Genomic DNA, 23,042 nt, shown 5'->3' with positions numbered 1-23,042 from the left:
CCAAGCTGCGCCAGCGATGGCTTCTTCATTGACAGCTCCTTAACTCCCCAACACTTTTGCCCAAGTCGACGAACGCTGTTCTCGCTCTCGACGCGACTCGGCACTCCCGCGCTCACTTGCAACGGACTTGCGTCTTCTGACGCACGACAACGACGAGCGCGCCACAGTGAGACTTGTGTTCAACCACTTGACCGTCGCCGCTCATCGCACTAGAGTGTGGTAGAGGCTGTCCTGGATGTCGTCCGACTGTAGGTGATGCGGTGGGTGTGCGGTGGCGATGGGGATGGGGTGAGGGCGGTGGCTGTTGAGCACGTGCGGTGCGAGGCGGCGATACCGCGGCAATTTGGACCTGTACTCTCCAGCCTGCCACTCACAACCACCCACCATGGTGCGGCCAGTGGATGAGCTGCTGATGTGGGGTGAGGGTGAAGGTGAGAGCGAGGACGAGGGAGAGTGGGGCCAAATGTGGGAGGATGCCGCCGAGGACTCGGACGAGGACTTTGAGTTTGAGCTGGTGTCGACGGTGCCGTCCAAGACCGCGCCTGACACCTCAGAGGCTGCCGATGACGACGTACTGGCGTTTGGAACAGAGACCGATGGCTCATTTGACTTTGCCGCTCTCGCCTCTGGCAGCGAGCATGGCGCTGGCGATGATTCGGACAGCTCCATCAACTTTGGCGACTTTGGCTCAGACTCGGACGACGATAATCATATTGCCGTTGACAGGACCAAGCCCGGCACCCGAGCTGTTGCTACTCCCAGCGATGACGACGACGATGACTCGTTCGACTTTGCTGCCCTTGGCTCCGACTCGAGCGATGACAGCTCGATCAACTTTGGCGACTTTGCCTCCGACTCTGATGACGACGGCGGGAAGACCAAGGCCAAGACCAAGACCAAGCCTGCGGCGCGAGACGACAGCAGCGATGACGAGAGCTCGTTTGACTTTGCAGCTCTTGGCTCGGACTCGTCCGAGTCGGAGCCGCTCTCACTGGGCGGAGACGATTCGACCGGCTCACTCTTTGACTCGTCAAACTCGGCTGGCGCCAAGCCAGCAAGAATGGCGCCCACCTCGATGCGGGCCGAGGCGTCCGGCCGGACCAAGCCTCCGCCCAAGACCAAAGCCAATGCGACGGGGCTCTTGGCTCCACGCCGCCCGCTCTCGCCGCCCGAGTCGCTGGCGTCGCTGGCGTCGCGGGCATCACGGGCTTCACGGACCTCGCGCCGATCACGGACCTCGCGCCGATCACGGGCGTCGCGGACCTCACGCCGGTCGGGGGGGCGGGGCGCTCGTCGAGGGCATCATCGCACCGCCGGCTCTATACTTACTCGGACGAGTACACATACTCGGACTACGACCCGTACTACACGTACTCGGGATACTCGGACGACTACTACTACGACGATGAAGCGTCGTCGTATCGACACCGGCTGTCGCGAAAGACCCAGCCTAATCCACTTGGCGATCTTGACGCCCGCATCGAACGGGCCGAGCTCCGCCGAGCCCTGGAGCGTGAGCGGATCCGCAACGCACAGCTGGAGCGTATGGCTTCGCCCAACATGGCGTTACTAGCCGGCTCGCTACCGCTCGACGAGGAGCTGGCGGTCGCGAGCACGCCGCGGAGCCAGGAGGCCGAGATCGAGCGGCTCCGCCAAGAGAATGCTCGTCTGGCGCAGCTGGCGCTCACTGCCGCCCAGCAACAAGAGGCCCAGGTCAAGATGCAGACCGCTCAGATGCAGGCTCAGAGCATGTATGCCACACCGCGGACGCCTGCTGCGCAAGCGTCGCTGATGATGGCGCACTCGCCGGCCCAGGTCCAGCAAGTGCCGTACTCGCCTTCGCTCCCTCCGCAGCTCGCGTCCGACGCATTCTTTGCCTCATCTCACTACGTCTCGCCGTTTCCCAAGCGTGACGAGCGCCGCCCGCAGACACTTTCACCTTCGATGACGGCTACGCACCGGCCGCAGCTCCCGCTCTCGCAGACATCGCGGCCGGCAGGTCCATCGTCGTCGTTGTCGACGACGCCACGGCGGTCACTGCTTCTCGACAGCTCCCGCCCGAGCGTGCCATCATTCCGGCGCCCGAATCCCGCTCCCTCGCCCATCCCTCGGTCTGCTCTGCGCAACCCTGACGGATCGATCCGGCCGCTGCGGCCGGCGGTCCGTTCCGGCCGCGCCGACCCACCGTCGGCCACCCGTCGCCCGCTCCACCACCCCAGCCTATGTCGACCGCCCTCGCTCAGCCTCGACCTTCAGCGCGAGCTCCAGCCCCCACAGCGATCGATGTCCTACGTCGAAGAATTTCGCCAGAAGTACCATCGCCACCAAAGCTAGGTCAGCAAACAAAGCACAGCCCCCCCCCCCCCTCGCCCTTCCTTCCCCACGCCGTGCAAGCAACCTCGCCAACTCCAACACTATTTGCAGTCCACTCGAATCCTGGTACAACTTGCAAAGCTCGACGCTAGCGACAGAATTGGCCGGTCACTCCTCTCCCCCGTACACCTACACCGGCACTCCTCTTATCCCCCTTCCTTCATACGCCCCGGCATGGAAAGGGGCCAGAGTGGCCCACGGACGCCGGCCGTAGGCACAGGCGTGGCGGGAGGACGTTCGGTCTCACTCAACGCCAACAACCTGCACGCCGCGCTCAGCAGGCGCGAGTCGGCGTCAGACGACTCGTATGAGTACGCCGATTCGCTCCACGACTCTGCAGACAGTGCGGCACTCGACAACGAGTCAGACTCCAGCTCCGACTACTCGTACTCGACCTCGTCGAGCTCATCGACGCCGGCGGTGAGCACCTCTCCGAGCGATCCCGAGCTGCCGTCGCCGATCAAGACCCGCCCGGAGAGCCGTTCACCTGCGTCGTCATCAATGTCACCGACCACACTCCCTACGCTGCGAGTTCTCGATGGCGACTCGGAGCTCAACGCGTCGCGCGAGACGCTGCAGCTCCTGACCTCGGTCGTCCACGCCCGGCGCGCCATGCAACCGGCTTCCGACGGAGACCTTTCTGGTCCAAGCCTCTCACTCTCGCTAGATCTCGGCGCAGTCAGCACGGGCGATGTGGTGACACTTGAGGAGCTGGCAACACCGACGACGGGCTACGCGCCTACGGTGGGCGGGTTTGCAGCGGTGCCCGAGGCGCAAGTCATGCCCGAGCTGAGCACAACTCCGAGTGAGCGTACCGCTGGCAAGCGGCGGCGAGCGGCCATGGTGGAGCCGTCGTCGGACCCGTTCAACAGCACGCTTGACTCGTCGCGTGGCCTGCTGCAGCTCGCCCAGTTCAGGTCAACGTTTGAGCTGTGGTCGGCGAGCAAGCCGCGGATCCCGCTGCATGACTCGAACTCGCACTCGGAGCTCAGTACCAGCATCGGTTCGATGCCGACCATTGTGGTCGACGGGGGGTCTTCGGACAGTCACCTTGACCCTGGCCTCTCGGTGGCGGATCTAGAGGCGCTTGCGGTCCACAAGGCCAAGACGGTCGATGAGACACACGGCGCGCTGCGGGCGTTCTGGGACGAGACGGCCGACAACGACACCAACGTGCGGTACACTATCTCGCAGTCGGAAGGAACGCGGATCAAAGCAGCCAACCTCAACAAGATTGTCCACCATCTGACGACCGAGTCGGGCGCGGTCGACCCGTTCTCGTTCTTTTGCTCGTACCACTACATTGTCTCCTCGGAGATGCTCCTTGCCAAGCTGGTAGAAAAGTTCCGCATGCCAGAGGTCAAGGTCTCGTCGTGCCTGTTGGCCAAGACCATTACCGACGCAGTGATAGTACCAGCCAAGCTCACGGTACTTGACACCATCCGGTTCTGGCTCCTGTCATATTTTGTGGACGACTTTGCGCGAGTGCCCGAGCACTACGAGCGGACACTTGCCTTTATCCAGGCCGTCGCGTCGTCGGCTGACGAACACCTGCTCGTCCGCTCTCCGGCCATCCAGCTGCGCAACTTTCTCGGCCGCCACACTCCCGAGCACTTTCGCGCCGATCCAGCAGCCTTTCTTGCAGGCCTCGACATGGACGACCTCGTTGCGTCTAAGTGGCTGCACGACCCTCGAGATGCGCTCGACACAATTGACCACGACCTTCCTGTCGTGCAGATTCACTCGCCGGCGTCATTGCGAAGCTCGTCGACCAATCTGCCTGCGCTTGCCACGCTGTCAGCGACAACTCTGCGGCCGACAGCGTCAGAATCAGACGTGCGCGCAATGTCGCTGAGCGGGTCGACGTCACCTGTGCCCCAGCGCGAGCCGTCACCGGCGCCGCACGACTCGCGCAAGCGATCGCACTCGATTTCACTCTCGGCACAAACTGCGGTTACCCCCAACGACATGCTGCGGCTCTCAATGTCGGCTATCAAGGAGGAGCACTCTGAGGTGGCGTCGGCGGCGGCGGCGGCGCTGGCCGAAAAAGACAAGGCTGCGGATGGCAACGACGACGACGACCTGCCGCCGTCGATGTTCAAGCGCAAGTTTTTTGGGACCGACGACCTCGATGCGCCGCCGTCGTTTTCCAAGGCTCATCCTGTCGAGCTCGCCCGCCAGCTCTGCCTCGTCGAGTCTGAGCACTGGGCGGCGATCCGGCCGCGCGAGTTCCACGCCCTCGCCTGGTCCAAGGCCTCGATGGCGCACCGGGCGCTCAACATCCTGCGCATGATCGAGTCGTTCAACACCACGGTCTCGTGGTGTTCGGGCCTGGTCATCGCTCCACAATCGCGCAAGGAGCGGGTCAAGGCTCTGACGCAGCTTGTTCGCATGGCGTGGGAGTTGCGCAAGCTCGCCAACTACCACTCGCTCATGGCCATCCTCGCCGCGCTCAACTCGCATGCCGTTCAGCGGTTGACCGAGACCTGGGCCGGTGTCAAGAAGAAGGTCCTCACCAAGCTGGCCAGCCTCAACACAGTCATGTCCATGTCCAAGTCGTTCAAGAACTACCGTGCCGAGGTCGCGTCGCTCCCACCGGGCTCGCCGCTCATCCCTTACCTCGGCATCTACCTCTCCGACTTTACCTACATCGACAACATGCCGACCTTTATCAGCGACTGCCCCGGCCTAGTCAACTGGTCCAAGATCGAGATGCTTGGCAAGCAGATTTCTGGCATGATCGAGCATCAGGTTGCACCTTACCGCTTCCGGGTCGTGCCGTCAATCCGCAAGCTGTTTGACCTCTACGCGCTCGCCTGCCTCACCTCAGACCAACTGCTGGCCATGTCCAAGGCAAGAGAGCCTCCGGCACCCAAGTAAAAGCCGAGCGCCCAGCCATCACGCGCGCAGCTTCCACACCGACATCACCTCCTTGCCCTTGCGCCACTCTGCCTCGGTCACGTCGTGAGGGACGGGAGCCAGGTGCTCGCACTCAAAGCCGTGCGGAGTGAGTAGAGCCTCGACGTCATCGGGCACAATCTGGTACGGCGGCGGGCCGCGGCCGGGCTCTTCAGTCGGGAAGATGAGAACAACAAGCCGGCCGCGGCCGGGCTCGAGCACCCGCGCCATGAGCGCCGCCCATCGCGCGCGGTCCTCGGGCTCGATGGCACACAGAAAGGTGTAGTCGTAGACAAGCGCGGTCTTGCTCGCAACCTGCAGCGCATCCGGCACGCCTTTGGGTGCATCGGCGCTCCCGACCGCAAACACATCGCCGAGCACCACCTGTGCGTTTTCAACTCGCTCGGCGCCGCCGTTGACACGGGAGTCAAAGGCGTCCTTGGCCAGAGGTGCCACATCAACACCGACCACGTCCAGGCCCGGCAGGGCGGTCGCCAGCGCACGCACATCGTATCCGGCGCCGCAACCCGGGACCAGCGCAGCACCCGAGTCTGGCAGCACCACGCCAGCCGGCGGAGCGGCAAGGAGCGCCGTGAGCGCAGGCGTCGGCCCGCCCAGGTCCCACCCTGTTCGCCCGGCCTCCCAGGCTTCGCTCCAGCGGTTGTTCGATGCAGGCGACGACGGCGACGATGACATGGCGAGGGTAGAACGGAGTGCAAAAGATGTGCGAAGGAGACGGAGGATGGTGGAGGGTAGAGAGGGGTGGGAGTGGAAGGACCGCGTCCGAGTTCGCGGTGTCGTGGGGCTTGCGTGCGCCACAGCGGCTGACGTGGGCCAGGGCCAGGGCCAGGCCGGTGGCAGGGGTATGCCACGTTGTTATGTTTCTGCCCATCCGTGGGTAAGTACTGCAGTGCTGAGATCGCTCGTTGTGCCCAGAGACTTGGGTATCGGATCGGCGAGTCATGGCTTGGTGGCCGAGCCCTTGATGTGCGGCTTGGCGATGACGAGCTTGATGGGCGCGTCGAAGAAGGTGATCTCGAGATCGATGAAGAGACCGGCGGCGGCGGCGGCCTCGAGCTCATACCACTGGGTGCGGAACTCGCAGCCGTCGCCAAAGATGCGCCACAGAGGAGCGATGGCCTGCTGGACAAAGGCGAGGGTGGGCGAGTCCTGGGCGAGGACGTGCTCGAGGAAGAACAGTTTGCCACCCGGCTTGAGAACGCGCGACGCCTCGGCCAGGACCTGCGACACATCATCGACAGAGCAAAGGACATGGGTCGCCACGTAGGTGTCGATGGAGGCATCGGCCACACCTGCTGCGACCAGATCTTCCGCCACGCCGTCGACAAGCCTGATCTTTCGCTCTGTCGCAGCAGCAGCGGCCGCCACATACGGCGCAAACTCCGGATTCGGTTCGACGCCGGTCCACGCCGTCACCTCTGGGCCGTAGCACGCCAGATTGCCGCCCGGCCCCGGTCCGATCTCCAACACGTGTCCCGTGGCGTTGCCCACAACCTCGCACCGCAGTGCGCGCATCTCTGGCGAGCGCTTGTTCATGGCCACGCAGAAAGAGGCAAAGGCCCAGCGGCGGGTCGGGCGGTGCATGTGCAGCACACCTGCCGTGCAGATGACTGCAAAGAGGGTCATAAAGGCCACGCGGCCGAGTAAGGTCAGCACACGCATAGAACGGGGGAGAGAGGAGGAGGAGGGAGGGAGGGAGGGAGGGAGGAGAGACTCGCTCACGTCCGCGATGAGTACTGCCCCTTCCCGCTGGCTCGTGGTCAATGGCACGGCACGGGACGGCACGGGACGGCACGGGACGGTATGGGACGGCACGGGACGGCACGGGACGGCACGGGACGTGACAAAAGATACTCGTTCAATCAAGAAAGGCAAGGTGGTATGGGCTAGCAAGAACGCGCGCGCAGAAAGAGATCGTCACTGCATCAAGGGTTCCAGGTGAGGAGGACAGAAGTTGAGTTAACGAGCTGGGCACGGTTATCGCACTTGTCGACAACAAAGGCCGTGGTCCACTCGGGCGTCACAAGCTTGCCGTCAAACTCGATCTCGATGTCGAAGAAGAGAACCTTGCCCGATGCGGGGAGCTGGCCGCAAACAATGGGCACCTTCTCGTACACAACCCACAGGTGATCGTAGTTCTTGTAGTTGCCGTTGCTGTCCTTCTGGATGGGGACCACCATCGAGGTCGACTGGCCAGTCCGCAGGTTGTTCTGCGTCTGCGTGTACGACTGGGTCGCCTCGTCGTAGACAACCGTGCCGTGGAGCGTGTCGCCTGCGCGCGCCTCGATGGTCTGCGAGTCGCGGTTGTTCTCGGGAGACCACTGGAAGTACTCAGTCATGCCGTACCACCGGGCGCCGTCCCACGGGTTGACCGGCTGGATGAGGTTGAGGTTGTCTGTCGACTCGATGCCGAACCACGGCGACTGGAACAGGCCCGGGACCTTGGGATCGGCCGGCACCTGCCACTTTGCCTCGGCCCGCGTGATCTTGGTCCCCTGCGGGTACGTAGCCGTGGCGTAGCCAAGCCATTCGTTCGCAGCTAGGGGGGGGGGGGGAGGAAGGGAGGGAGGTGAGGAGGGTGAGTGTGTGTGTGGTGGGGGTGGGGGGGGGGGGGGGAGGGAGACTGGACAGGCGGCTGGCACCGGTACCACAAGCGTACGGTCCTGGGCAAGAGTGAGGGTGGCCAGCATGGCCATGGCGGCAGCAGCAATCACCAGTGTGTTCATGGTCACAGCCAGTGAGAGTCAGGTGCTCGGCCCCGACTCCGACTCCGACCGTCATCCTGACCCTGGCCAAGTCCTTCGCCTGTGCCTGTGTCTGCGCTCGTGACCCCCCCCCAACCCCAACCCCAACCTCAACCCCAACCCAACCCCAACCCCAAACTGCTACCACCACCTCCTTGGTCACAGGCGATGGCCAGAAAACGTCCGGCGTGACAAACGTAACCACTGAGCACTTGGTCAGCTCCGCCGCTGACACCGCACCCGCACCTGCACTTGACGCCCCACTCCAGTACACCCCCGGCATCCCACCCCCACCACCCCCTCCTCCTCCGCCATGGCCTTTGTTGACACTGACTTTGCTCCCGATGACACATCGCTCTACACCAACCGCGAGAGTACGTCCCCTTGCGCCCTTTCCCGTCCAACCGTGGTTGACCGCATCGAACAAACTCACAGCGAACACTTTTTTTTCTTTCTCCGCATGCACCTCCAGCATCGTACTCGGTGGCCAAGTGGGACCGCCCGCACGCTTACACCTCGACGCCTACCCTCTTTGCCGAGGGTGTGGCTCCGGGTGATGTGATGCAGGGTGCGCTTGGCTCGTGCTACCTCCTCGGTTCGCTCTCGGTTGTTGCCCTCGATGACGAGGCCCTCGCCTCGCTCATCGTCGACCACGACACCGAGACCGGCCGCTACACCGTCCGCTTCTACAAAAACGGCGATTGGCTGCAGGTGGTAGTCGACGACCACGTTCCGCTCCGCCACGGCTCCGAGACGCCGCTCTTTGCTCGCTGCCTCGATGAGGACGAGGTCTGGGTCCAGATCTTGGAAAAGGCCTACGCCAAACTGCACGGCTCGTTTGAGGCCATCGAAGGCGGCTCGACCGTCGACGCCCTCGTCGACCTCACCGGCGGCTCAGGCGAGAAATGGCACTTTGACCACGAGGACGTTGCTGCTCGCATCACCTCTGGCAAGCTCTTTGATGACATTGTCGACATGATTGACGCCGGGGACATGCTCGGCTGCGCCATCGCCCGCGCCGGTGCCGGTATCGAGGAGGACCAGGGCAATGGTCTGCTTGCCTCTCACGCCTACGGCATCCTTGACGCCCTCACTACCTCGGCTGGCCACCGCCTGCTTCTGATCCGTAACCCGTGGGGCTCGACTGAGTGGTCTGGCGCCTGGGCTGACGGCTCGCCCGAGTGGACACCCGAGATGCTCGAAGAGCTCGGCCACGAGTTTGCCGATGACGGCTCGTTCTACATGGCGTACGAGGACTTTACCACCAACTTTAACAAGCTCTATGCTTGCCACCTTTTCACAGGCTGGACATCGAGCGTCAAGGCCTTTGGCTCGTGGTTCGCTGAGTCTTCGGGTGGCCGTCCGTCATCGGCGGGCTTTGCCAACAACCCGCAGCTCAAGCTGCGCGTTGGCGCTCCCGCTGATGGCGCTGCTGCCGCCCATGTTGCTATTTCGCTCATGCAGTCTGACGCTCGCCTTGCTGGCACCCATCGCTACGACGACGCCATTGCCTTTTACGTCTTTGACGCCGAGCCCGAATCAGGCCCACTCCGCGAGTGGGACTCGTCGCGCCTCGTCGCCCGCATCGACATCTTTGAGTACGCCCGTGAGGTCGCCACTACTTTCAAGGCCCCGCCCGGCGACTACATCATCGTTCCGTGCCAGTACGACGCCGCTCCTCTCAAGAACGAAGACTGGGTCGTTCGCGCCTGGGCAGACTCGGCCGCACTCGACTTTATCGCCTTCCCGCACATCGCCAACGCCGAAATCGAGGGTGCCTGGGCTGGCGTCTCTGCTGGCGGCTGCGTCAACAACCCGTCGTGGAACGCCAACCCACAGTTTGCTCTCACCGTCTCCGCTCCCGGTGACTATATCATCGAGCTCCACCAACCTCAGTCGCCTGCCCACCCGCCTTTCTACATCGGCTGCCTCGTCCTCACCGGCGACGCCCGCAAAGATCGCGCCCTCGCCTCGGAAGTCATCGGCAAGACCTCGTTCACCAATGCATACTCGGTCTCGGTCTCGCTCACCCTCGAGCCCGGCACCTACATCGTCATCCCATCGACGTTCTACCCTGGAAACGAGTCGGCATTTACCCTAGCTGCCATCGCGCCTGCCGGTGTGTCCGCCGCAGAGTGGGCCCACCTTCACGTCGCTGTCGCTGGTGTTACAGGCGTCGAGGGCCGCTGGCACGGCAAGTTGGCCGGAGGCTGTCGCGGTCGGGCAAACTGGCATCGCAACCCCCAGTACCTCCTCACCTCAGACACCGATGCCACGCTTGAGATCTCGCTCGTCCAGCCCGAGTCTACGCCCTCCGACGCGCTGCCCTATGTCGGTTGGTCCGCCTTCCCCGTCCCATCCAACTCCAAGCGCCTTCTCGCCGCGTCTTCGTCTGATACCCTTGCCTCCACCCCGTGCACCAACGCGCGAAACGTTGCAGCTGCACTCGACGTCACCGCAGACACCCCAGTCCTCATCATCCCCTCAACCTACCACCCCGACGTGGAGGCCTCGTTCGAGCTCATCGTCAAGGCGCCTGGTGTTCCTGATGCCCAGCTCGCCCTCGACCACATCCCGCGCTCGTGGGAGTGGCACGAGGCCGCCGTCGGTGGCGCATGGACCCCGCACTACTCCGGCGGCTGCCAGAACAACCAGTCGTGGCAGCTCAACCCGGTCTATTGCCTCGACATCACCAAGCCAACCACCATCACCATCACCCTCGCCACCCCGAAGACGACCCGCGTCTTCCCATCGGCTTTTACGTCTGCGCCGGCGGCACAGTCTCGCTCGCTTCCACCATGTCGTGCTCGGGCTTCCAGTACACCCGCTCGCGCAGCGCCGAGCTCACTCTCGACGCAGGTGCCTACTGCATTGTGCCTACCACATTCTACCCCGGCATCCACGGCAACTTTACCCTCTCTGCCATTGCCGCTACTGCCTTTGATCTCTTCTCCGAGGCCGCCGGCCCGCACACCGCCTCAGACAACGTCTACGCCGGCAAGGGCGCATCCGGCACCAAGACCGATGAAGGCTCGTCTGCGCGCGTCCTTCTCGACAAGGAAGCCCTCCGCAAGGCCCGTGCAGCCATCCGTTGCTGCCCCGACGAAGAGCGCGATGCCGCCCAGGCAGCCTACGCTGATCAGCTGGACGACGCCAGCAAGCAACCTCCGCCGCCCGAGCCCGCCGAAGACGCCGCCAACGACGAGAGTCCGGATCATGACACCATGGCCGAGGCCACCGGCGATGAGCCGCCACCGCCGCACCCGCCTATTCCCGAGCCAGCTGCATCCGAGCTCGAAGAGGGCGAAGGCAGTCTTGATGACGGCCAGGCAGACGCTCGTGAAACTGACAGGGCTGGCGAGCGCAAGGAGCCGTCCCGTGGTTCTGGCGGCCATGAACCCGTCATCCCAGGCATTCACAAGAAAAAGCGTCGCAAGGCCAACCGCGCTGCTGCCCGTCGCGCTGCTCACGCCGCCCGAAGGCGGCCCGCAAGGCGGCCAAGCAGGCGAAGAAAGCCGAGCGCCGCGCACGCCGTGAGGCGCGCCGCGCCGAAAAGGCTGCCCGTCGGGCAGCAAAGGCCGACGGTAAGGAGGGCAAGACAAGCCGTCGCAAGGGGAAGAAGGGGCGGCGCAAGAGCAAAAGGGGACGTCGCCGTGACTTTATCGACTCGTCGGAGTCTTCCTCCTCCTCTTCGTCGTCCTCGTCCTCCACATAGTCAGTGCGCTAAATCCCCAGCGAGCTAGCCGAAGCTCCACCGCCCACACCGGCAAACGCACGCCGCACATTTTGCGAGATCTGTGCCTCTTCCTTTGCCACCTCGGCCTGCCAGCCCTCCCAGTTGACCGCCATGGTCCGACCGGTCGCCTCAAAACGCCGCAACGCCTCGTCCAGCGCGCCGCGTCTGATGCGAACCACGTCCACTGCAGTGACAGCAACAAGTCGCGCTGTCCTTGGGCTGAGCTCCCACCACCCTGTCTCACCAAAGAACTCGCCAGGGCCCAGGTCGGCCGCAAAGTCACCGCTGGCAAGCACGACTTGCACCTGCCCGTCCAGCAGCAAGTACAGCTCGTGGTCGCGACCGCCCAGCTCCACAATCGTCTCGCCCTTACCGTACGTCGCAGCCTCGGCCTGCTCCAGCAGAATTCGTTTGAACGCAGCGTCAACGCCGCGCATCAGCGGCATCTTGTCCAGCGACGCCGCTACGTCGGCCAGTCCAATTGCTAGCCGTGCCTCTTCCTCGGTAGCTCGGATTTGGGCCAGCGCTGCCGAGCGCGCCTCCTCGAGGTCACTAACCTCGTCCGGTGCCTTGTCCAGAAAAGGCGCCAGCGCCTGGCGTGCCGCCTGGTGGTGAGCCTTGAGGTTGCGGACTACCCAGCGGAACGTCGGCATCAGGGCTACCTCCAGATCGTCCAGCACACGCAGCGTCTCATCAGCCGCTTCCTGGATGGCGCGCCACTTGACTGTAGACGCTGACGTCGCATGAGTCAGCACCTGCACCAGCCGCCGCACCTCGCTGTGCAGCCGCTCGCGAACGCTCGCTGCTGGGTTATCGCTCAGCTGAATGGCCAGCTCACGCTTCCGTCTCCGCTTTGCGTCGTCCAGCAGTCGCTGCCGCCCGACGTTGATGATCGACTCGCGGTACTGCGGGTAGAGATCGAGCGCAGCCAGAAGCGTCTCCTTCGACAGCTCAAAGACATTGACGTAGGTCTCGGCCCGAATCGACGCCGTCCGCCGCCCACCGGTCAGAATGGCAATCTCACCCAAAAGTCGCCAGCCTCCAGGTCCTTGATCTTCTTGCCGTTGCCAAGAATGACAGCCGCTGTCCCGCTCATGATAAAGAACATTGAGCGGCCCTCGTCGCCATACTCAAACACAAACGAGTTGGGCGAGTACACCCGATCCTCCATCTTGCGCATGATCTCGTTAAAGAAGCCAATGTTGGAAATGCCCTCAAATAGCGGTACTTCGCTCAGCAGCGCCCGCAGCTGTACCATCTCATCCATCACCCGCGATGAGTGCCGCGTCAACGAAGTACTCTTTCGCATCGATTTGCCGTCCTCAACCTCGTCATCCACAGTCGTGAGATCCAGTACCGATGCGTGGATGTCCTGTAACTGCTTCAAAATCACCCGCAGCGACGCCAACGACGCCTCGTCGTCGGGATTGGCGCTCAGCGCCTGCGAGACCTGGTCGAGGTCGACTTCGCGCCGCACAAGCCCCAGCTCAAGCTGCTCAAGCTGCTCCACAAACTCGGGCTGGTCCGCAGCAGTCGCGCGCATCCCATGTAACGTCTTGATGATCTTCTTCGACAGTGCCTTGGCCTGCGCCGCCACCGCCCGAATCCGCACAAAGTCACCCGCAGCAACGTTGACCTTGGCAATGATCACCTCCACCTCCTGGCAGTCTGCCTCCAGCTGGTGTTCCATCTGCAAGTACAGCTCCGACGCCGATCCGTTGAGCTCGCTGCTCGCTTCGGCGTGCACCAGCTCAGGTGAGCTAACCTGAATCGAGATCGGTGTCGAAGGTGCGATAGTCTGAACGCCGACCTCGGCGGTGACCACAGCAGCAGTGCGGGAAGCGTTCTGCTTCTCCAGCGCAGCGCGCGCAGCCTTGAGCTCCTGTTGCTCCTTCTGCAGCTTGCGCTTCAGCTCTTCGGCCTCAAGCTTGATCGCCGCCGCCTTACGCTCTTTGAGCTTCACGGTTGCCTGCCGCGCAGTCAGTTGCAACGACTGAGCGTCAAGTCGCGACTTGCGCGCCTCGGCCGACCGCTTCTCGGACTCAAGCCGCGTCTCCAGCGCTTCCAGTCCGGCTAGTTTCGCTTGCCGGGCATCCAGCTCTGACGACAGCGATCGAAGTTTGGCTGTCCGCACAATCGTGTCCTTCTTGACCTCGATTGCCTCGACTGCTTCGGCCTTCACCCGGGCCATCTCGGCCTCGTGTTCCTCCTTCTCTGCTGCAAACGCTGCTGTTGCTGTCTCTAGCTCTTGTGCCCGTGCATCGAGCGCCGCGCTCTTCTCTGCCAGCATCGCCTCTCGCGCTTGCGTCTCAGCTGCACGTCTCTCAACAGCCTCGCGACTCGCATCCACCTCTGCTGCCCGGGCCTCCAGCTCAACCACCGCCGCCTCGCGTGCATCAAGCCCAGTCCGCCGCGATGCGTCTCTCGCCTCGCGGTCATCGAGCTCGGCCTCACGTTTGGCAAGCTGCTCTGCAGTTCGGCGCGCATCCTGCGCCTCGCGCTGCAGGTCGCGCTCAAAACCCTTGAGCTCAATCTCCCTCTCCGTCAACGCCTTGCGATCTTGGGCCAGCGCAGCCTCGCGTCCACAAAGAGTCTCGGCTTCGGCCGCAAGTGCCGCCTCACGCGCTTCGAGGCCGGCCAATATCTTTTCACGCCGCCGAACCTCTTCACCCGCCTGACGAACATGCTCCTGAGCCGCGTCGACCGCAGCACGCTCGCCCTCCATCCGAGCTTGAGCGCGCGCAGCTTCGGCCTCGGCAACCGCCACTGCCTTTTCAGCCGCGCGAATCTTGGCTTCGCGTGCCTCCAGTGCGTCACGCTCGTCACAGAGTCGCGCTTGGTCGGTGCTAACCTTGACCTCACGCTCCTCAACGGCTTGGAGCGCGCGCGCCATCGCCTCCTCGCGGGCCTTGACCTGGCTTTGCGCCTCGGCCAGTGCCCGCCGCTCGACTTCGAGCGCCTTCTGCTGCGCCGCCGCCCCGTCATTCATCCGTTGCAAGCTTCGCCGCTGGCTGTCCAACTCGGCCTGGCGTGCGGCAGCCGCGTCCTCAGCCTGCACAAGCGCAGCACTTCGGCGGTGAAGCTCGGCCTCTAACCCCGCTAGCTCTGTCCGAGCGGTGTCCAGCGCGCGCTGCGCCTCGGCTAGGTCGCTCTCGCGTGCCGTCACACTCGCCTCTCGTTTCGACACCGCCGCGCTCTGCTCCGCGGCAGCACGCTGAGCCGCTTCCGCTGCTTGCTTGCTCCGCGCAGCCGCGTCTCTGGACCGTGCCAGCTCAGACCGCTGGTTTTGACCTCGCTCCGCTCCTCGGCGAGTAGCTGAAGCTGCTCGGCTAGCGACGCCAGCTGCAACTCCAGTGCCTCCTCCTGCTCCTGCAGCAGTGCAGCTTGGGCGTGAAACATGATCTCTTTGCGCTGCAGTTCATCACGTGCAGCCTCCAGTCGGCCCTCCTCCTTGCCACATGCTCGTTCACGAGCCTCCAGAGCCATCGCATCGGCATGCGCTGAAGCCTGTGCGTCAGCAAGACTTCGCGCAGCTCGCTCGTGTGTCTCGCGCTCGCGCGCGAGCGCGCTCTGCGCAGACGCCACGGCCTGCACATCCAACTCGTACGCGTGCCGAGCATCGTCCAGCTCCCTGGCTTCGCGCTTGAGCTCGGCTCGTCTGGCCTCGTTGCTGGCCACTGCAGCGGCCAAGCCTCGCTCCCGCTCGGCAGCACGCGCGGCCTCTCGTGCCAGACGTGCCTCCTCGGCCACCGTGGCCTCCGTCCGTTCTGACAACGCTGCACTGGCTGCCTCAAGATTGGCTTGTTCGCTGTCGAGCGCTTCGCGTTCGGCGGCAAGCTCGATGGCGTCCAGCTCGGCCCGCTTCTTGCGGCCGTCTAGCTCGCGTTCGGACGCCGCCAGCTCACGCTCAGCCTGAGCAGCGCTCCGACTCCGCTCAAGCAGCTCGTTCGATTGCTGAGCCAGGCTGGCTTCCCGCGCACCAAGTTGCGTCTCGCGGTTTTCGACATCCATGCTCCGTCGCTCCAGTGCCGCACGCTCACGATCGATTCCCGTTCGCATTGCACGGATCTCAGCTTGGACTTCGGCTACCTTGCGCTCTGCCTCTGCCAGCGTGACAGACTCCTCAACCAGTCGCATACGCTCGTTCTCGAGCTCAAGCATTCGGTCACTTACAGCGGACTCCTTGGCTGCAAGCTCGGTCTCTCGCTCAAGTACACTTGCAGCTCTGGCTTCCTTAACCGCCAGGGCCTTATCGCGGGCAAGGAGGCTTGCATCGCGACTCGCAAGCTGAGCCTCGCGCTGCTGCAAGCTCTCACTGGCAGCCGTCAAGGCTGTTCGCTTGCTCTCAAGTGATATCAACTGACCGTTGACCGTCGCCAGCTGCGTTTCAAGCGTTCGCTTGTCGGACGCCAGACGCACGCTGGCCTCTTCAAGTGAAGCGCGCTCTGCACGCACAGCTGCCCGCCGAGCATCTAGCTCGGCCTCATCAGCTACCACTCTTGCTTGCCAGCTCGCCAAAGCCTGGTTCTGCTTCTCTATGTCAACCTTGTCATCCGCCAAGCCCTGCTGCTGCGCCGCGAGCTCACCACGCTTGATAGCGAGCTCACCAGCCGTAGCGTCCAACTCTGACTGACGATCAGCCACAATTTGCTCGCGTTCCGCAAGCACGTGAGCTTTGCCAGCAAGGCGTGCGGCCTCGCTCGCCTGTCGCGCCTCTTCGGCCTGAAGAGCCTCGGCTCGCGCCGCCATCTCTTGCCGCGAAGTTTCCAGCGCTGCGCGCTCGTCGGCGATTTGACTCAGCTGGCCCTTCATCTGAGCCTCACGACCCGCAAAGGCATCTATAGCTGCCTCGAGCTCACCTTGACGCTCATGCAATGCATCATGACTTGCTTCCAGCTCAGCCTGTTGTGCCAGCAGCTCTTTCGAGCGCTCAGTCAGCGCAGTTTCCATCGCTCGAAGTCGCTGCGCTTCAGCGGCTGCCTCGGCGGCTTCAGCCTCGACGGCAGCCTGCATTGCTGCCAGGTCCTCCGCGCGTGCCTCCATTCCGGCCTCACGCTTGGCAAGGGCTTGGGCTTGGCCATCGGCGACAGCTCTTGCTTCGGCAAGCTCCAGCTCGGCAACACCGAGTGCATCCCAGCGCGCACTCAGCTCTGACTCTGACTTTGCCTGCTTGGACCCGCGTTCATCGAGAAGCTTCTCTTGCTGTAGCAGCAGTCGCAGCTGCTCACGGTTGTCGGCTGCCTGGTCATCAACCAGTCGCATCTCGACCTCGAGCTTGCTGGTCCGCTCGCGAAGTCGCTCCGACTCGGCTACTGCCTCCACCCGTGCCGCCGCAACTTTGGCTTCGTCCTTGCTCAGCATTGCCCGGGCCGCTGCCAGCGCAGTACGCTCGCGATCGAGTTGAATCCGACCAGCAGCAGCAGCATCGGCGTCACGCGCCGCTCGCTCGACGCCGCGAGCCAACTCTTCCCGCATCTGCTTCAGCTTGGCTCGCTCCCCAGCGAGGCGGACACCCAGCGCTTCCAGCTCGCCACGCTGCCGCGCAAGTGTGAGTGCCTCTGTCTGTGCCGCTGCATGTGCTACAGAGGTCTGCTCAGCAAGACTCTCAACCAAGGCCCGCCGCCCATCCACATCCCTGGCCTTGGCGTCCAAGTTGGCTTGACGTTCGTCGAGGCCTGCCGCCACTTGAGCCAGAGCACGTTTTCTGGCAGCCGCCTCCGCTGCTGCGCGTCTTGCGGCGTCCTGAGCAGACGCAGCCGATGCAGCAGCAGCCTCTGCCCGTGCAGCCGCATCCGCCACCGCCACATTGCGAGCCTCGAGAGCAGCCCGAGCCTCTGCCGCCTTGGCCTTTGCTTCCTCCAACTCCTTGCGCTCAATGCCGACACGCCGCTCCGCTTCCGCAACCGCAACTTGAGCAAGCCCGAGCTGCGCCTTGTCAGCGGCCAGCTGGGTCGCCTGGGTATCGAGCAAGGCCAGACGATCTTGCGCGCGCTTCCGTTCGTCCTGTGCCAATTGCTCGCCGTGCGAAGCAGCTGCCATGGCATCCCGAGCTTCAACCATTCGCTCCTGGGCCTCCTGTTGCGCAGAAACGAGTCTAGCTTGCTGCTCATCGAGTCTAGCCTTGTCCTCATCCAGTCGGGCAGCTCGCGCAGCCAACTCGATCTCCGCACTCTGCAGCTTCTGCTCACGAAGCTCAAGCGCATGACGGTCGGCAGCAATCTGCTTCGCCTCGCTGGCCGCTGCACGCTTGTCGGCCTCGAGCGTCGCACGGTCGTCTGTCACCTCGCTCCGGCTCTCATCGGCGCGGGTCTGTGCGGCTTTGACCCGCTCCAAAAGCTTGTCCAGCCGGCCCTCATTCACGCCTACAGCAGCTTCCCGCTCATCAAGCTCGCGAGTCCGCGCATTTGCCGCGCTCTGCAGCTTGCTGATCTCGGCGCGCTCGTTGGTCAACGTCTTGCGCAGCGCTTGGATCTCAACCTCAGACTGAGCAACCTCGTCTGCGGTTGCCGCAAGCGCTGTCTCGCGGGCTGCAAGTCCGGCTTCCCGGTCGTTCAGGTGACGAGCTTGCGCTTCCAGCCGCGCTGCGGCTACGGACTGGCTTTGGGCCTCGCCATTGAGCGTATTGCGACGTTGGGAGATTTGAGCCCGCTCAGCATCCAGCTTGCGCTCAGCATCGGCAATCGCAAGCTTCTGGGCCTGAAGGGCAGCGCCAGCCTTGGCAAGCTGCTCCTCATGAGCCTCGGCTGCCAGTTCACGCGCGGCTACGGCAAGCTTGGCATTATTCACAGCGCTGCGCGCGCTGGCAATGTTAACCTTGGCTTGCGACAACAGATCCTCCTCCTCAGCAAGAGCCCGGCGCCGAGCCACCAGCGCATCGCTGCGTGCAGCTACTTGGGACTGCATCTGCCGTGCAAGCGCAGATGACCGAGCAGCTGCACGCTCGTGATCTGCCGCGGTGGCCAGCTCATCTTCCAACTGCCTTCTCTGCGCCTCGAGCGAGCGCTGCAGTGCCTCCACCCGAGCCATCTCGTGTGCCGTTCGCTTTTCAGCTTCTTGCACAGCCTCGCGATCCCTTGCAATGCTTGCCTCACGCTCGACAAGCTCGGCACGAGCCTGATCTGCAGCCATCATTGCATTCGCCGCAGCTGCAGCATCGGCAGTCACCCGAGTGTCTTCGCTCGCAAGAGCCTCGGTTGCAGCGGCCAGTGCCTGCTGATCGCGCACCAGCTTAGCTCGCGCTTCTGCAACGCCAGCTCGGTCAGCCTCCAGCTCGCGCCACCCGCTCTCGAGCTTTGTCTCACGCTCGACAAGGGCATGGACCTTAGCATCGAGCTCTGCCTCCCGCTGCCCAAACCTGAGCTGGGCCTCACGCGCCACGGCAGTCTCAGCCGCTAGACTTGCTCGAGATGCATCGAGCTCCGCAACTTGGGCCTCTACAGTAGCACGAGCCCGTGCCAACTCAGCCTCTCGGTCCGCTACGCCAGCGGCTGCAGCGGCTACTGCAGCCTCACGTGCTTGGAGTGCATTACTTGCTTCAGCCTGAGCATCGAGGTCAGCATCGACTCGAGCTTGAGCTGCTGCTGCGCTCGCCATTGCTTCGTCTGCTGCAATCTTTCGAGCCAGCAGCTTAGATTCCAGCTCGCGCAAAGCAGCGCGAGCTGCGGCCAGCTCAGCCTTGCCTGCCGCTAGCTCACGCTCCCGCTTCATAACTACACTCCGGTCAACATCGACCTGGGCGCTTTTGCGCTCCAGCAAGGCATGTGCATCGTCAAGCTTGGCCAGCTCGGCCTCGGTGGCTTTGGCCATAGCCTCGAGCTCACGACGGTCCGCGTCGATGGCAACCCGTGTCTGCTTGATGTGGTCTGACTCGGCACGCAACGCCATGTCGCGGGCAGCAACTTGAGCCTGCTGGTCAGCGAGCTCAGCACTGGCAACAGACACACGCGTCTCGTGAGCAGCCAGCTCGCTGGCTTTGCGGGCAAATGCCTCCGACTGGGCCGACACAGCCCGAGAGGCTCGATCCAGCTCATCACGCTCGCGAGCGAGTACCTTCTCCCGCCTCGCGCACTCGCGCATTCTCGCATCCAGACTCGCTGCCCTGCGCGCAACCTCGGCTTCACGACCTTGCAGCCGCGCGCTGACATCGTCAATAGCCTGCAGCGCTGCTGCCGCAGCCGCCTCGGAGCGAGACGCCTTACGAGCATCGGAGGCACTCTTTGCACTACGTTCGGCGAGTGCGGCCCGTTCCGCGTTGAGAGCCTCGACATCTCGCGCCAGTGCAGCTTGTGCGGCGGTCAGATCACGCCTTGCGGTCTCAAGCGAGCACTCTACGCTCTCAAGCCTCGCTTGCTGCGCGCTAAGCTCAGTTTTTTGCCGCGCAAGTGCCGACTTGACGTTGGCCGCATCCGCCGAGGCATCGGCTGCCGCAGCCGTCTCGGCAGCTAGCGCTGCGACAGCTGCGGCTAGCTTGGCCTCACGCGCCGTGACCTCGTTCTCGCGCGCCTGCACAGTTGCAGCAGCAGTGGCAGCCTCGACATGGCGAGCTTCTAGGACAGCCATTTGCTTCTCGGCCTCAGCCGCCGAAGCCGCCGCTGCCCTCAGCGAGGCCTCGGCTCGCGACACGGCTGCGCCGACAGATTCGGCCTGGACTTCGAGCGCAGCGCCCTGCGCATCGAGCGCAACACATCGATTCTGTGCCGACTCGGCCATCTGTGCCAGTTCTGCCTCTCGCGCCTCCAACCGGGCTGACTCTTGAGCAAGCGCCTCTGAAGACGCCTTGAACGCCTGCAATGTCTGTGCATGTGCAGCCCGGTCACGCGTCAGTTTGTGCTCGGCGGCATCAAGCGCGGCTGCGCGGCTCTCTAGTGCGACTTCTAAGCTCCGCAGCTCGACTCGAGTCGCATGCAGCTCGGCCTGAGTCTCGGCAACATCGGCTAGTTGCCGTGTCAGCTCTGACTCACGTTCCAGCACCGTGGCAGAGTCGTGCTCTACAAGAGCCCGCGCCGCCGCCAGCGCCGCCTGCTCCTCGTCGATGAGCCCTACACGGGCCTCGAGCTCCGCAGCACGGCCATCTAAACTCGCACTTTCCACATCCAGCTTGGCCGCGCGGCGGGCAAGCTCAACGTCACGCGCATTGAGTGCCGCGGCACGCTTGTCGAGCTCCGTGACCAGAGCGACAAGCTCGCGGCTTCGTGCGTCAACCCGTGCCTCGGCGCTCTCAAGCTCGGCTTGCATGGCATCGAGTGCATCCTGGCTTCGCTGTGCTCCTGCAAGCGTAAAGCCGGCCTGAAGGCGCTTCTGCTGCAGCTCGTCTACATCGGCGTCGAGCTTGGCACGCTGCGTGGCAAGACTGCCGGCCTCGACTTTGGCCTGCGCGCGGGCCTGGGCCAGAGCCTGGGCCTCGGCCGCGATCACCTTGGCCCGCTGATCGTGCGCCTTGCGTGTGGCGACTGTTTCAGTCCGAGCGGCCTCGACCTCGGCTCGCTCGCGAGCGACTCGAGCCTCTTGGTTCTCGAGACGAAGTCGCTGTCGCGCGAGGAGCTCAGTCTGCGCCGCCAACTCGCTCTGCTGCGCCTCGAGACGCTTTGCAGCGAGGGCGGCAGCGGATGTTGCAGCAGCAGCCACTGCCTGAGCGCTGCTGAGCGAGGCTTCACGAGTGTCAACCGCAGCGCTCCGCGCGGCCACACTTTGCGCACGATCATCCACTGCCGCCCGCTCGGCGGCGGCAGCAGCAGCCTCGGCAGCGGTTGCTGCCCGCCGGCTGTCAATCCGATCAGCCTCCGCCGCCAACACGTCACCGACCGTGGCCAAGGTTTCTGCGCGGGTGGCAGAAGCCAGCGCAGCCGCAGCCGCACTCTGGCGCTTGCCCAGCGACGCCACGTGCTCTTGCGTTCGCTGCCGCAGTTGGTCACGAGTCGACGAGGCACCAGCCATACCGGCTGGCTGCGCCACAATTGCAGTTGCAGCTGGGATGGTAGCTTTCAAGCTTCGATCTAGGGAGGCATCAGTCACCACCTGGGTCAAAGCGTCAAGGTGCCGTGTGAGCAACGCAACACTAGGTGGCTGGCACTGGATAGTGAGCGGATCCGGGAGAGCTGACACTTCGGGTGCAAGCCGGGCCGCTGCCGCACAAGCAGCAGCCACTCGTGCCTGGAGCGGCTGGAGCGATGCCTCCTGCAAGTGACCGCTTGATGTGACTGGCGTCGGCGTCAACGGCGCCACTTGTCCATGTGTCGGGCTACAAACGGCTCGGCTTACCCGTGCCGCCTCCATGGATCGTAGCGAGCGCAGTGGCTCTAGTAACCGGCTGCGCAGACTGTCTGCCTCGGCCACAGTTGGCAACTGGGCAGCGTAGTCAGACGCATACGTGATAGCTGCGTCGATGGCATGAAGAAGGGCGCGCGGCGGTGGTCCTGGCGTAGCGAGCACTCCAAGGATGTCGGCAGCCAGCGCCTCAGCACGATCCACCCGCGGCAAAACCTCCATCAGCATTGCATGCAGCGACTTGCGGGTGGCGGTCATCTGGGCAAGCTGGGTCTGCATTACCGACGGGATAGCACCGATGGGCATCGGCTCACTTGCGTAGTCGACTTCTTCTCTCATACTCTTATCGCCATGCGAGCGCGGCGGCGGAGTCGCACCATTGCCCCTACCTGTGGTCACCGGCCGCAGCGAGGCCGGGCGCGACGGAGTGAGCGAGGCGCGAGCGCGAGCTGCTCGTCGGGCGCGGAGCGACTTGAGCGGCGACGCATAGCCGCCTGGACTCTCGCGGGTCGGCGCGTCGGCCTCGCCAGCTTGATCAAGTCTGCTTCCATCTTGTCGGGTTCGTGTCGGAGTCGACGCCGCCTCGCTTCTGCTCTCAGTAGCTGGACGCGGTGGTTGGCCGAGTCCAGGTCCAGGCAGGCCAACGGCAGCGTGCATGGACGATAGCAGAGCGTGAAGCTTGTGCGAAGGATGCTCCAATCCGCCGGGCATCTGTGCCGCCATATCCCTCCACTTGCAGACTCTCAGTACGGTTGCAGGTGACGGAAGAGCGACAGTTGAGGGTGAGGGTGGAGGGGGGTGGGGGGGGGGGGGGGGGGGAGGGGGGGGTGAGTCGGGAGTTGGCAGCGGAGAGACAGAGCGGCGGAGCGGCGGTGAAACGGGCTCTCATTCAGCGGCTTGGCACTTTTTTTTGCGACAACGAGGAAGACAGACCATACCATACCGGATCTCCTCAGGCTTTGGGGGTCATTGCCGTCGTCTGGTGGCAATGGCGTCGACTGGGGTGA

General features: G+C 63.9%; 7 protein-coding genes across 7 annotated transcripts; 3 read left to right on the top strand and 4 right to left on the bottom strand.

Moving 5' to 3' along the window:
* Positions 1–186: 186 nt before the first annotated feature.
* Positions 187–1,948, top strand: AMSG_01585 (uncharacterized protein; the record flags this gene model as incomplete). The annotated part of the gene is made up of 4 exons (XM_013906181.1): positions 187–248; positions 399–1,272; positions 1,299–1,898; positions 1,930–1,948. Exons 1-4 carry the CDS (start codon positions 236–238, stop codon positions 1,946–1,948), a joined length of 1,506 nt encoding a protein of 501 aa, XP_013761635.1. The 5' UTR covers positions 187–235.
* Positions 1,949–2,547: 599 nt separating this feature from the next.
* AMSG_01584 (uncharacterized protein) lies at positions 2,548–5,266 on the top strand (the record flags this gene model as incomplete). The annotated part of the gene is made up of 1 exon (XM_013906180.1): positions 2,548–5,266. The coding sequence occupies one exon, from the start codon at positions 2,548–2,550 to the stop codon at positions 5,251–5,253; it is 2,706 nt and encodes a 901-aa protein (XP_013761634.1). The 3' UTR covers positions 5,254–5,266.
* AMSG_01583 (thiol methyltransferase) lies at positions 5,000–6,048 on the bottom strand. The gene has a single exon (XM_013906179.1). The coding sequence runs from the start codon at positions 5,965–5,967 to the stop codon at positions 5,272–5,274; it is 696 nt and encodes a 231-aa protein (XP_013761633.1). The 5' UTR covers positions 5,968–6,048; the 3' UTR covers positions 5,000–5,271.
* A 183-nt stretch (positions 6,049–6,231) lies between these two features.
* On the bottom strand, positions 6,232–6,954 carry AMSG_01582 (methyltransferase type 11; the record flags this gene model as incomplete). The annotated part of the gene is made up of 1 exon (XM_013906178.1): positions 6,232–6,954. One exon carries the CDS (start codon positions 6,952–6,954, stop codon positions 6,232–6,234), a length of 723 nt encoding a protein of 240 aa, XP_013761632.1.
* Positions 6,955–7,133: 179 nt separating this feature from the next.
* AMSG_01581 (uncharacterized protein) lies at positions 7,134–8,040 on the bottom strand. Its single transcript, XM_013906177.1, has 2 exons — positions 7,952–8,040; positions 7,134–7,831 (listed from the first exon to the last, which is right to left on the bottom strand). The coding sequence occupies exons 1-2, from the start codon at positions 8,016–8,018 to the stop codon at positions 7,218–7,220; spliced, it is 681 nt and encodes a 226-aa protein (XP_013761631.1). The 5' UTR covers positions 8,019–8,040; the 3' UTR covers positions 7,134–7,217.
* Positions 8,041–8,325: 285 nt separating this feature from the next.
* AMSG_01580 (calpain B) lies at positions 8,326–12,026 on the top strand. Its single transcript, XM_013906176.1, has 2 exons — positions 8,326–8,410; positions 8,509–12,026. The coding sequence occupies exons 1-2, from the start codon at positions 8,350–8,352 to the stop codon at positions 11,571–11,573; spliced, it is 3,126 nt and encodes a 1,041-aa protein (XP_013761630.1). The 5' UTR covers positions 8,326–8,349; the 3' UTR covers positions 11,574–12,026.
* On the bottom strand, positions 11,760–21,705 carry AMSG_01579 (uncharacterized protein; the record flags this gene model as incomplete). Its single annotated transcript, XM_013906175.1, has 4 exons — positions 11,760–12,743; positions 12,797–14,944; positions 14,986–21,549; positions 21,574–21,705. The coding sequence occupies 4 exons, from the start codon at positions 21,703–21,705 to the stop codon at positions 11,760–11,762; spliced, it is 9,828 nt and encodes a 3,275-aa protein (XP_013761629.1).
* Positions 21,706–23,042: the final 1,337 nt, after the last annotated feature.

Source organism: Thecamonas trahens, assembly GCF_000142905.1.
Source record: "Thecamonas trahens ATCC 50062 unplaced genomic scaffold supercont1.6, whole genome shotgun sequence".
NCBI lineage: Eukaryota > Apusomonadida > Apusomonadidae > Thecamonas > Thecamonas trahens.
This window is presented reverse-complemented; position numbering and strand designations above follow the sequence as displayed.

What these genes read in the sequence shown, in the direction of transcription:
- AMSG_01581 (XM_013906177.1), bottom strand. Translation starts at nt 8,018, where the DNA reads ATGAACACACTGGTGATTGCTGCTGCCGCCATGGCCATGCTGGCCACC. An exon ending in CCTCACTCTTGCCCAGGACC is followed by an intron (nt 7,832 to 7,951) that starts GTACGCTTGTGG and finishes CCCCCCCCCTAG; the next exon opens with CTGCGAACGAATGGCTTGGC.
- AMSG_01580 (XM_013906176.1), top strand. Translation starts at nt 8,350, where the DNA reads ATGGCCTTTGTTGACACTGACTTTGCTCCCGATGACACATCGCTCTAC. An exon ending in GCTCTACACCAACCGCGAGA is followed by an intron (nt 8,411 to 8,508) that starts GTACGTCCCCTT and finishes ATGCACCTCCAG; the next exon opens with CATCGTACTCGGTGGCCAAG.
- AMSG_01583 (XM_013906179.1), bottom strand. Translation starts at nt 5,967, where the DNA reads ATGTCATCGTCGCCGTCGTCGCCTGCATCGAACAACCGCTGGAGCGAA.